The sequence below is a fragment of the Lissotriton helveticus genome, chromosome 10, assembly GCF_964261635.1.
Source record: "Lissotriton helveticus chromosome 10, aLisHel1.1, whole genome shotgun sequence".
NCBI lineage: Eukaryota > Metazoa > Chordata > Amphibia > Caudata > Salamandridae > Lissotriton > Lissotriton helveticus.
In genome coordinates, this window is record NC_136071.1 from 88,128,345 (window position 1) to 88,141,121 (window position 12,777).

The window sequence follows — 12,777 nt, forward strand, 5'->3', positions numbered from 1 at the left end:
GTGTAGTTCACGTCTCTGCGGATTAGCGTGATCACTCCCCTCGAGTAAGAGGAATAGTTAGCCATGTACGAGGACTCCGACCAACGCCCTCCCATTAATGTATGTGTGTTAGGTGCAATATGTGTCTCCTGCAACACAGCTATATCCACCTCCCATCTCTTCAAGTAGGCAAACACCTGTCTTATTTTTTTTGGCTGAGTTAAACCCCTGACATTCCACGTGAGGAAGTTGAGTTGATTCCTACTGGTACCTCCAGCTACCTGCGCCATCTATAAAACTGAGGGGTCCATCTCCGTAGTAAACGATAATCAGATACAAAACATAGCTTCTTACCCCCAGTTGAGAACAATTGTGCCCCATTAGTCCCCCGTCCCCTGACACCTCGTACTCGAACATGTGGTATCTGCTTCGGTCTCAAAACTTGAACAACTCTCCCATGCCCCCCACCCCCACCCACTCCAGCAACCCAATTCTGCCGAAGCCACTTTCCCATCGTAAACCTCCCCTGAAAATAGCTAAAAACAAACAACTTTAGTGGGGGTTACCCTTTTGGAGGTCCGCTTGGGACACAACTCTACACCCAACTTAATGAGTGCGGACGACTTGCATTTTATGTTACATACATGTGTAATTTGTCCATCCATCCCGGTTCCACCCGCAGACCCCGGTTACTCTGGTGAGTCAATGTAGGTCTCGGCAGCCGGTGAGCCCAACTCCACATCTGAGCAACGTTTCATCATCCCAAGGTGAGGGTGGGTCCGCAGTACCAACATAACCTTGAAACATAGTGTCTTATTATTTGGATGTCTAGACACCCCCATTTTTGGACATCCTCACAGTAGAGCGATATTGCACCGCCTCATACATCACGGGTCATCAGTGTAAATGGTCTCGCAGATTAACAGTACAGAGATATGGGACCATGACCCCTGCGGTGCAATCGACTGTTAATTATCAGTGCCTAGCATAGAAATTAAACGGGTTGCAAGGATGCCAAGCTTGTCGGGTTGTGTTCGGCCCCAATGGTCATTGTTACTTCCTCTCGAGCCAAAGTAGGATCTGTGGGGGCAGCAGATAATCAGAATCATAAGGTGTTCGCCCCTGCGGGTCCATACCTGCCCCGCCACCTGGTTCTGGAACCACATTAACCTGACCCCCCGAATTACCAATCCCATGTTCCGGTATTCAGTGTCCTGCGTTATATCTGGGGTTCTGTGATGTCAGGACGGTACCTCGTAGGAAAAGACCAAGGCAATTGGCACTAGTATCATGACAACAGTTTGCGCGTCTTGGCTTCCAATCATGTCCCCACCCCACTACACAGATAAGAGCGTTAGTGCCCCTTTAGTGATCTCCTTTATGTGCCTATGGCTAACACCATCATTACGTGTATGTCGCTCAATCATTTTGAACTAGGTTAGAGGACCAATCGTCAACCTGTAGTTAGCCCTGTTTGTGCGAGTCCGGATTCGGGCCAGTCCCTCTGTACTTGATCAAAGAGCCTCCAATTCTGTGGACCCTTGGGTCTATGCCGTCAGGTCAGCTGGGGAGATAGAGAAAGTGAGTCTTACCATAAGTCTGCAGAATTACACCCCCCTTCTTACTCTACTCCGTCTGAGTCTGTGTGCTGATTGTCTCTTGCTCGCTGCTTGTTCTGCTGCATCACCTTTTTAACGAATTCCTGGGCAGCTTTTGGGGATGGCAACACCACTACTTTGTCATTCCAAGTTACCCGCAGCCTCGCTGGATTGAGCATGGAATATCCCACGTTCAAGTCTCTGAGTTTGGCCTTAACGGATGCAAATTCCTTCCTCGCTTGCTGCACCGCCACCGTGTGATCCGGATAGAACTCTAGGGTGTTCCCTTGATGTGTGATCTTCTCTTTTTCACGAGCCAACCGCAGGATGGTGTCTCTGTCACGGTAATTGAGTATTCTTGCCACAATCGGTCTCGGCGTCGCTCCTGGTTTCGGTTTGGGCGCTAAGGATCTGTGGGCTCTCTCAACTATGAAAATGTGAGACAGCGCCTCCGCACCAAAGATGTCTCTGCATAGTTGCTCTATGTAGATCTCAATTTTGCCCGTGTTTGTGGACTCTGGCAGGCCCGCGATGCGCACATTATTGCGTCTGGAGCGCGCTTCCAAATCTTCCTCTCTTGCTTTAATCACCTCCAGGACGCGTTCCATACCTGTACACTTGCTAGTCGTGGCGTGCGATTCATCCTCCACTGTGGATAGTCTGGATTCGGCATTATCCAGTCTTTCGCCATGCTTCTCCAGCTTGTCTGTCATCCCGTCCATTCTGCACGTCAGGCTGTCCAGTTTTCCGTTGATATCTTGTACATTTGCTTGTATAGACAGCAGTATCTTCTCCATGTTGGATGTAGGTTCCATAGTTGGCTCCCCGTCCCCCTCAGGCGCGTGTTCTGTGCTTTTTGGTGTTTTCCTGTTCTCGAAGGAGATTTTCTGTTGTTGTTTATCCGGCTTCCCCATTCTGGATGTTCCAGGAGGGCCTGTAATCGCCAGTTGTCGCGCGGATCTGGTGGTCCTGATCGTCGATTCCGCAATTGCACTTTGAGTGGCGAACCCGGGGGGCACCACCGCACAGCAGTCTTCAGAGTCCACCGTTGCTGTCCCTCGTCCCCTATCTATCAGGATCCGTCAGGGAGCCTGTCTGGCTACGTGTGTGTATGGCTCTTCAGATTTGGGTACCTGCCTTGATCAGCCCTATTAATGCAGCTCAACCCTATGCACTGCTCCGAATTGTGTATATTAAATGTTCACTTGGCTGTCAACATGTAATTCTTGCCGATGCAACGGTTCTGTTTGCACAACATCTCTGCGTGTAGTAGCCTTTGATTGCTCAATGCCCTCAGGTCTGTGGGTTGTCTGTGACAGTGGCCTGCTTCACGTCGTGAATATCCTCCCTGCACCGGCTCATGCTCCTCCAAACTGTGCTGAGCCCACTCAGTAATCTGCTTCACGTTGCCACAGCAGTATCGTCACATGACCAAAGCATCCGCCCGGATCTCTGCACCGCAATTTAATGACTCTGCTGCTGTAGGCAATCGCCGGCAATTTTTTCGAAATTCAGGCGGCAGCCTCCAAGACTCAAACTCCGCATTTACCCGGATTCAGGGGTTTGCACAGTGTCCAATGGGAGGCAGATGTTAATGGATGCGCGCCGTACCTTCTCACCAGCGTACAGAGTATCCCGTGTGCCAGTGGTCGAGAGTGCATGAGTCCCTCGCCTCAGTCCTCTCCCGAGCTGCAGACATCACTTCTGCTCCTGTCCCAAAGAGCTGTTCTCGGCGGGAAGCGCACTAGGCCGCAGCGTCATTTCTATTAGATCCAGCTCTGATTTTGCACGTCCCCGGGTCAATCAACAACAAGTCGCGCTATGCCGATGGGCGCCGCCATTTTGTGCATCGCCGGCTAGGATTTCTTAAAGGAGCCACTCAGGATTTCTATATGTCGTCCCCTGGTCACCCACCATTGGTACATTCAGAGATCCAGTGTTCATGTGGTTAGTACCTGTTGATCATTGTTGGGCAAGCCGTAGGTGCCCAGAGGGTCGCAGCATCTCGTTGGTTAGCAGACGCTCGCGGCGCCGGCCGCCATCTTGCCAACTTGCGCCGGTCACTTCCGAAGTTGTCGCCGGTGCAAGTCGATGGCTCGCCGTGCAGGTACCGTCGTACTGCACATTCAAGGCTAGATGTTCTTACATCCCTGAATCTGCGTTTTTCGGTGGTCTTGAGGGGCAAGATAGATAGTTTAAGACGCGGTTTTGCAAGCCGTCCGGCGGAGCTGAGCAATCACCCAGCCATTCCGCTGTGCGCCCCCTAGCGCCTCCAGCCGTGTGTTTGTTTTCATGTTATTAGGACTGGTGCCCCATGAACTTAATGAGTAGAGGCATCCCTTCATTCCCCTTGTTATATGGTGTTTATATGAATGTTTTGCATTTATTTTCTCTGTGAAAAAAAGTGTATTTGTACTACGGTGTTACATGTGAATGTCACTATTTGTGTATGGTTTATGTCTGGATATATTTTTTTTAATTTCAATAATTTTATTGAAAATTTCAGTACAACAAAATTATACATTGAGAAACATTATATGTGCTGTTGGAGTTACATCTGAATAGAAAGAAGAGTATTTGGCTGAATACGGTTGACTAAGTAGGAGAAAGCATAACTATGATGGGCGTTATTACATACAGATGTGCCCGGGCATTTTGCTTGTATCTCAACAAATTTAAAAGGCCTCATTGTTACAGGGTTCAATAGGAAGAGGAAAAAGGATGAGAGATTAGTCCTACATGAGAAGAGGATAGAGAAGAAATGAAGAGAAGAAAAGAAGAGAAGAAAAAGGAGAAGAAAAGGGAAAGGAAAGGAGAGGAGTGTGCCACCATGTCTGGATATATTGAAATGGTTTTTGAAAAAATGAAATAAGTAAAAAAGTACTAAATGAAAAATTTGCCCACTTAGGATTATTGGCTACGTGTGGTGAGAATATAATGTACTAATCCATCTGGCCATCTTGTTGTTGTTTATTAAATTAGAGTGGTCTAGGCCAGGTAGTGAATAGACCCAAGCCTTTCTTGGTCCCACTAAGGAGCAAGTAAAGCAGGATTTTGGAAGACACAGACTGTACACAATGTTTACTGTCCTGAAGCCGGACACTCATCTGCAGGAGTGTCTGTATGGGCATCTGTGTGTAGCGCCTACACTCATGCACCGACGTGTGAATCTGATTAGACGCATCGCTAGCCCCCTTGGCTCCTAGGAGGGCTCTTAGAGCAAAGGAAGCAGCTCAAAATCCAGGAAGCAATGTCAGGATCCGACTTTGAGACTAACAACACCGAGCGCCTAGAACATACCACCGAATAACCAGAGGCGTGGCAGGTTGGTCCCAGCCCAAGAGCCACAATGTTGACCACTTCTGTAGCGCCAGACAGACACACACACAGTGCCCTCTGATTTATCAGAGTTTATTACCCAACTCATTGGTGCTTGCATAGATGCAGTGGCCAGGGTGCCTGACTCCGGACCACGGGGTTCACGGTTCGAACTCCGGCGCCGGCGGCAGGTTAGCCCAGCACCATGTGACTCTGAGCAATAGCTCTCTTAATCTTCCTGACTGCCCCCAGCGCTGTGACACCTCTTCGGAGGTAGCTGTGCGCTTTACAAATGCTAGTATTTATATAGAGCTAACATGCCAAATTCTGGCCGCTTAAGACATCCTGAGGTACAGTCTGCAAGCAGAGATGCCAAACAAAGCTGTGCCCACACAGACAGGGTGAACAGGACGAGCATTGTGTATGCAAGGGTGTAAAAACTAAGAACATAACAGGATGTCCCCACAATTTAGCAAAACTTGGGCAGTAGCTCCCAAGATAAATAGAAATCACCCACAGATCAGTTCACATACCATTTATTTATTTATTTATCATCGTTAGTTTATTTTTTTTAAAAGAGGTAGAAACGTCCATGTTTAACAAAATATACAACAATAAGTGAAAACATATTCATACAAACTACATAAATTCTCATGAAACAAAAACACGGCCCACAAAATTACTATACATAAATAAAAGCACACTATATACACGACAACCTAGTTAGCAAATTAAACCAACACATACAAAAAGACATAATCAGATACTATTACAAAAAATAGCAGGGCTGAAAGAACTGTCTCAACAGTCAAAATGGAGGTTTTGTATGTCTTGGTTTAACCCCTCCCATGCTCGTGACGGAACCGCTCCGTCACGAGCCTCGGGTGGGCTGTGCAGGTGATGGCGCGGTTCCGTCACGCCCCGCTCGGCGCTGATTTCGCGCCTGCGCGGCGCGTTCTATTGAGCGTGCGGGGCCATGACGGAACCGCTCCGTCACAAGCACAGCCCACCCGAGGCTCGTGACGGAGTGGTTCCGTCACGAGTACGGGAGCGCTGTGCCCCCCCCCCCAGCGCTGCGGCGGAATTGCCGCCGCAGCCAAGGGGTTAATTTGCTAACTAGGTTGTTTTGTATATCGTGTGCTTTTATTTATGTATAGTAATTTTGTGGGCTGTGTTTCTGTTTCATGAGTATTTATGTAGTTTGTATATGAATATGTTTTCACTTTTTGTCGTATATTTTGTAAAAAATTAACTTTTCTACCTCTTTTTAAAACAAAACTAATGATGATAAATAAATAAATGGTATGTGAACTGATCTGTGGGTGATTTCTATTTATCTTTGGAGCTACTGCCCAAGTTTTGCTAAATTGTGGGGACATCCTGTTATGTTCTTAGTTTGTTCTCTCCCTGGTTGGATGTTCCCCCAGAACGAGTCTTCTCAGGGTCCCTCTTATGTTTATATACTATGCAAGGGTGTAAACTAAAGGGTGAATCTCTCACTGGTGCCCTGAGCTACCACTGGCGCTCCTTGAAAGGCCCAATAGGGTCAGCTTCTGCTGTTGATATAACCTGTTTTTAGAATGCTTTTATGGTTTGCACATGAACCGAATAAAGATATTTGACTGACTGGGTCAGCTTCTCCACGTGAACAACGTGGGACTAGAGACTCACTCGCCTTTGGGTGAGCCTCCGTCTGAGGGTCTTTAAAGTGCCGCAGATGCCCTCTCCTGCAGTCTGATCAGTGGAAGTGGGGGTGACTGTGGCCAACTAAGGGGTGCTCTCATGTTCCCCACTCTCATGTTCGACTAACTCTCTCGCAGTCCAAGTTTTTCCTCTCTGTGCCGGTACTTATGGTACTGATTTTACAAGACAGGACTACCAACAATGCTTGAAATGGAAAAACACAAGTGCAGGTACTCTGTACCAGAGTACCTGCTTGTTTCGGAGAAGTACCAGTACTCTCCAATTAAGAGTATAGCATTTCTCTTGAGTAATGCCGGTACTCTCCCTCTCAAAATAAAAAAGTGCCGGTACTCCGTACCGGACAGTACCGGCCCATTTAAACCACTGACTACAAATTCCCTAATGTAAAGAAGAAACACGCACTGGGCGAGTGACTCGTGCACAGTATCTGGAACCAGAACAGCTTTGTACTCAAGCACACTCTAGACAGCTGTTTTCTTTGCCTCCAAGTCGTGTGTCCCTGTTTGGTGACTGAATATGAGGACGGGATAGGGCTGGGCGTAGGGGAAAGTTACTTTTGGAGCGTGAGGAAGGTGGGGTTTTAGCTGAAAATGGCCAGAGGGAGGGGACATGGGAAGGGTGAGACTACAGAGGGGTGGGAGGGAAGCTGACACCGCAGAGAGCGGGAAGGGTAACTCCACGGAGAACAGGGATGAAGAGGCGGTACTACTGAGCATGCACACTCTAAATGCGTGCAGTTAAATAAAAATAAAAAAGAGTACCTGCTGGCCAGTGCAAGAATATTGGCCACAGGAAGCAGTACTTGGTCCATTGCAGGTACCAAAGACTCTGAATAAGCCAAAGCCCAGGAGGAACCTGGACACCAGGAGGAGCAAATGACCAATGGGAAGTAAGGAAACAACAGTGACATGGAAGCCAACCAATGGTAAGTAATGGGTGGGCTCTAAGTCCCCTTTACTTTTTTATTAGGGCAATTGCTTTTGCCGACAGCGCATGCGCATGGTAGATGAAAGCTAAAAAGCAAGGTGGTTTTATTTTTGATGGTGCCAAAGTTACATTAGCATGTACCAAAATTTCCAAGGGTCAGCTCGCAACAAATGTCTGGAGAGGGAGAGTTCCTAAACATGACTTTATGTTTATCTTTCTCATGCATGCTGGTGTCATCTGGTGGAGAAAGGTCTCATAACCGTCTGTTGCTTTATGTCAAAGGTCATCAGGACAGAGGGTTGTTTTAGAGATACTGTTAAATTCCTCAATCACCTTCCTGTCCCAGAATCTGACCAAAATGAGTAGGACTGTGGACCGAGTAATACTACCAGGTTCTGTCATCCAAGCATTAGGATTCTAACAGGGTTTGATATCGCTCAGTAACCCAAGCGAGCGGAATCGCATCAATGCACCATGAAACCGCTTGGTGTATATGTGTTTTTAACATAACATAACATAACAATGCATGAGAACAATTCCTGTAGTCGCTCTTCATAGACTAGTGCCTCCAGGTTTACCCAAAGCCGAGCACAAAAAATATAACAGGTCATAGACTACATTTTCACCCCAGTTCTATTCGTAATAATTGCAGTTGGGTTGATTTAGGCACATTAATAAGATCAATCTAGGGGGCTTTAATAGCTTTACGTTAACAGAAGCTATAATTCTACTTTTTAAAGAGCCCTAGATTACAAGTCATTGTCTCTAAGAGGGCCTGTGATATGGTACCGGAATATCATAACCAAATATATATATTCTTACAGAAGTACCTTGTCTTCAATATCTTAACAATAATAAAAATATTTCAACAGAAAACCTACATGTGACGGCCGGCAGAAAATATTTTTGCTACCAATATTCTGACATACAACCGCGGCAGATAACAGTTCCTTTTCCACCTTGGCACTTAATGCTCATAAGGTGCGTGCAGTGCTGGTTAGCACAGCAGCACTCCTGCCAATTTGAGATGACTGTGCCTCTGACTGCTGAAATGGTTGAATTAATTCTCTATTTAAAGGATACTATCATAGAGATGGCAAGGGTTCTTTGAGGAATACCTCCAACATTTTGGGTTATTGGGATCAAGCTTTTCTATTTCGGATTATTTCACAAATTCCTGCCAAAACATGTGAGGCAAATGTGATAAAAACCTAAAATGAAGGAAACAGGAATCACCCGTGTAATACCCTCTATGCCCTTGCTAATAGGACCAATGTGTCTGCGTAAAGTCAACATGGGGACATTGCTAATGGGGAAGTCCCTATTACACGCTCTTAAATATTGATCCATGTTTTTGATAAAGCCATTAAAGTGTGTTCTTGCCAGAAGGTAGTCTTTTCTTACTCCCCTGGCAACTTTTAAGGATCTTGTTTATCCATCTCTGACACCATCTTCTGCAAGAAAGTTGGCAAACACAACAAACTGTACCTTCATGGAAACCAGAGCAGAATAAGAAACTAGAGCAACGGGCAAAGCAAATAAAAACATATTGGATCAAATCTGTGAGCACCGATAATCAAACCTACTGCGACATTTAGCACAACTTCAATCAACCATAACCTGAGGGTGACAAAAACGAAATAAACCTTTACAACATAGTTAGGGGATAAACACAGGCCAAATAATAAGCCAAAAGGCATGGATCCAGATTCTCTGTCTCTTTCAAAACTTAGGCAGTTAGGTACATCGGCTAAAGTAAGATCATCTTCCACAGATCCTCGCGGCTGCTGAAAATCATTATGTTTTGTTGCAGCGAGCTTGAGCTAGAAGGTGGCTGTACAATCTGTGACCTACAAGTGGACTGAAGAATATGAATAACTGATACTTACACAATTCATTTCAGATGGAGGATCTGGTATTAACATAGTGTTGTTGATTTGAGAAGTCCATAGGATAATACCTAGGACACAAGCTATCAAGCCGTACAAGACATGCTAGTGGCGACCAAACCTACTTTTTCGATGGTGAGGAGTTGCAGTCTTTGGACAGGTTACAGCAAAAGTGCCATGGAGTAATAAAGATCTAAAGTCTCAGATTTGGTTTTGCATAGGGTGGGGACCACTCTTTGTCAGGGGTACTCTTGATTTGATTGCAAACATGCATTTGTGTTGAGCATGTAATCCTGCTACGCGGTGCCCTGAATGACTGATGAGACTTGAGGCATTTTAAAACCCCCGGAAGGTGGTCTCACATCTTCCAAGCTTGAAGTCCCTAGATTTAGCTGAATCTAGCTCAGGGATCTATTTTAGAAGATCGAGGTAAAAATATCGACTACCACAATATCACTTATTGGAGCAAATATTTATATATGTGCTATGTAGTAAAGGAAAGCATAATAACAGAGTGTGGTGAGAGAGGAACAACAAAGTGCGACCAAGGCTAATATATTGGAGGTGGCCAATCACAATGCCACGGTCAACTGTGTCGAACGCTGCAGGCATGTCCAAACGGACTAATGCGCTGGTGGTTATGACATCAGGGGCCATTCTAAGATCATTAAGCCTAAACACACTTTCCGAAGAGATGTAAAAGCCCAACCCCAAGCGAAATGGGGCTAAAAAGATAGCATGAAAGTGGCCTTAGATAGCCAATACTTACACTGCGTGAGGCTCCTTAAAGCGGCCGACCTGCTGGATCTGGTACATGAGATCGCCTCCATTCACAAACTCCATCACAAAGTACAATCGATCCTGAGCACAAAAGGAAACAAAAGAGATTAGCTTCCCAAACATCTCGGATCTAGACGCAAAAAGTAACAACTTCAAGGCCGCCAGTGGTGTGCATCGAGTGAATGGCAGGGGGTACCCTGGCACAGAGCATTGGATGGGACAGAAGAGGCACCTAAACCCTTGTCAAAGCCAAACTCGTTCTTCGTGTCCAGACTACATAAAGGAGTACCATGAGTGATGGCCACTGGTCAGGTGTGCACAAAGATTTACCAATCAATACACCGCACGGAAGACCTCAAGCAATGCTTTGTACTGTTCCCTCGGTCACCGTAAAACTACGTAAGGCCTGCCTGCTTGTGCGTCAGATGCAATACACCGAGGCCTGCCTGCTTGTGCGTCAGATGCAATACACCGAGGCCTGCCTGCTTGTGCGTCAGATGCAATACACTGAGGCCTGCCTGCTTGTGCGTCAGATGCAATACACCGAGGCCTGCCTGCTTGTGCGTCAGATGCAATACACCGAGGCCTGCCTGCTTGTGCGTCAGATGCAATACACTGAGGCCTGCCTGCTTGTGCGTCAGATGCAACACACCGAGGCCTGCCTGCTTGTGCGTCAGATGCAATACACCGAGGCCTGCCTGCTTGTGCGTCAGATACAATACACCAAGGCCTGCCTTCTTGTGCGTCAGATACAATACACCAAGGCCTGCCTGCTTGTGCATCAGATGCAATACACTGAGGCCTGCCTGCTTGTGCGTCAGATACAATACACTGAGGCCGGCCTGCTTGTGCATCAGATGCAATACACTGAGGCCTGCCTGCTTGTGCGTCAGATGCAATACACTGAGGCCGGCCTGCTTGTGCGTCAGATGCAATACACTGAGGCCTGCCTGCTTGTGCGTCAGATACAATACACTGAGGCCGGCCTGTTTGTGCGTCAGATGCAATACACTGAGGCCTGCCTGCTTGTGCGTCAGATACAATACACTGAGGCCTGCCTGCTTGTGCGTCAGATGCAATACACCGAGGCCTGCCTGCTTGTGCGTCAGATGCAATACACCGAGGCCTGCCTGCTTGTGCGTCAGATGCAATACACCGAGGCCTGCCTGCTTGTGCGTCAGATGCAATACACCGAGGCCTGCCTGCTTGTGCGTCAGATGCAATACACTGAGGCCGGCCTGCTTGTGCGTCAGATGCAATACACCGAGGCCTGCCTGCTTGTGCGTCAGATGCAATACACCGAGGCCTGCCTGCTTGTGCGTCAGATGCAATACACCGAGGCCTGCCTGCTTGTGCGTCAGATGCAATACACCGAGGCCTGCCTGCTTGTGCGTCAGATGCAATACACCGAGGCCTGCCTGCTTGTGCGTCAGATGCAATACACCAAGGCCTGCCTGCTTGTGCGTCAGATGCAATACACCGAGGCCTGCCTGTTTGTGCGTCAGATGCAATACACCGAGGCCTGCCTGCTTGTGCGTCAGATGCAATACACTGAGGCCTGCCTGCTTGTGCGTCAGATGCAACACACCGAGGCCTGCCTGCTTGTGCGTCAGATGCAATACACCGAGGCCTGCCTGCTTGTGCGTCAGATACAATACACCAAGGCCTGCCTTCTTGTGCGTCAGATACAATACACCAAGGCCTGCCTGCTTGTGCATCAGATGCAATACACTGAGGCCTGCCTGCTTGTGCGTCAGATACAATACACCGAGGCCGGCCTGTTTGTGCGTCAGATGCAATACACTGAGGCCTGCCTGCTTGTGCGTCAGATACAATACACTGAGGCCTGCCTGCTTGTGCGTCAGATGCAATACACCGAGGCCTGCCTGCTTGTGCGTCAGATGCAATACACCGAGGCCTGCCTGCTTGTGCGTCAGATGCAATACACCGAGGCCTGCCTGCTTGTGCGTCAGATGCAATACACCGAGGCCTGCCTGTTTGTGCGTCAGATGCAATACACCGAGGCCTGCCTGTTTGTGCGTCAGATGCAATACACCGAGGCCTGCCTGCTTGTGCGTCAGATGCAATACACCGAGGCCTGCCTGCTTGTGCGTCAGATGCAATACACCGAGGCCTGCCTGCTTGTGCGTCAGATGCAATACACTGAGGCCTGCCTGCTTGTGCGTCAGATGCAATACACTGAGGCCTGCCTGCTTGTGCGTCCGATGCAATACACTGAGGCCTGCCTGCTTGTGCGTCAGATGCAACACACTGAGGCCTGCCTGTTTGTGCGTCAGATGCAATACACTGAGGCCTGCCTGTTTGTGCGTCAGATGCAATACACTGAGGCCTGCCTGCTTGTGCGTCAGATGCAATACACCGAGGCCTGCCTGCTTGTGCGTCAGATGCAATACACCGAGGCCTGCCTGCTTGTGCGTCAGATGCAATACACTGAGGCCTGCCTGCTTGTGCGTCAGATGCAATACACCGAGGCCTGCCTGCTTGTGCGTCAGATGCAATACACTGAGGCCTGCCTGCTTGTGCGTCCGATGCAATACACTGAGGCCTGCCTGCTTGTGCGT

General features: G+C 48.0%; 1 protein-coding gene across 2 annotated transcripts in view; it reads right to left on the minus strand.

The window, feature by feature from the left end:
• PRKCB (protein kinase C beta) overlaps positions 1-12,777 on the minus strand; it is a 1,135,405-nt gene that overhangs the window by 318,893 nt on the left and 803,735 nt on the right. For both annotated transcript variants that reach the window (XM_078664821.1, XM_078664820.1), the window contains exon 11: positions 10,185-10,276. In XM_078664821.1, the coding sequence (XP_078520947.1) occupies positions 10,185-10,276 (92 nt within the window). The remainder of the gene's footprint in view (positions 1-10,184; positions 10,277-12,777) is intronic.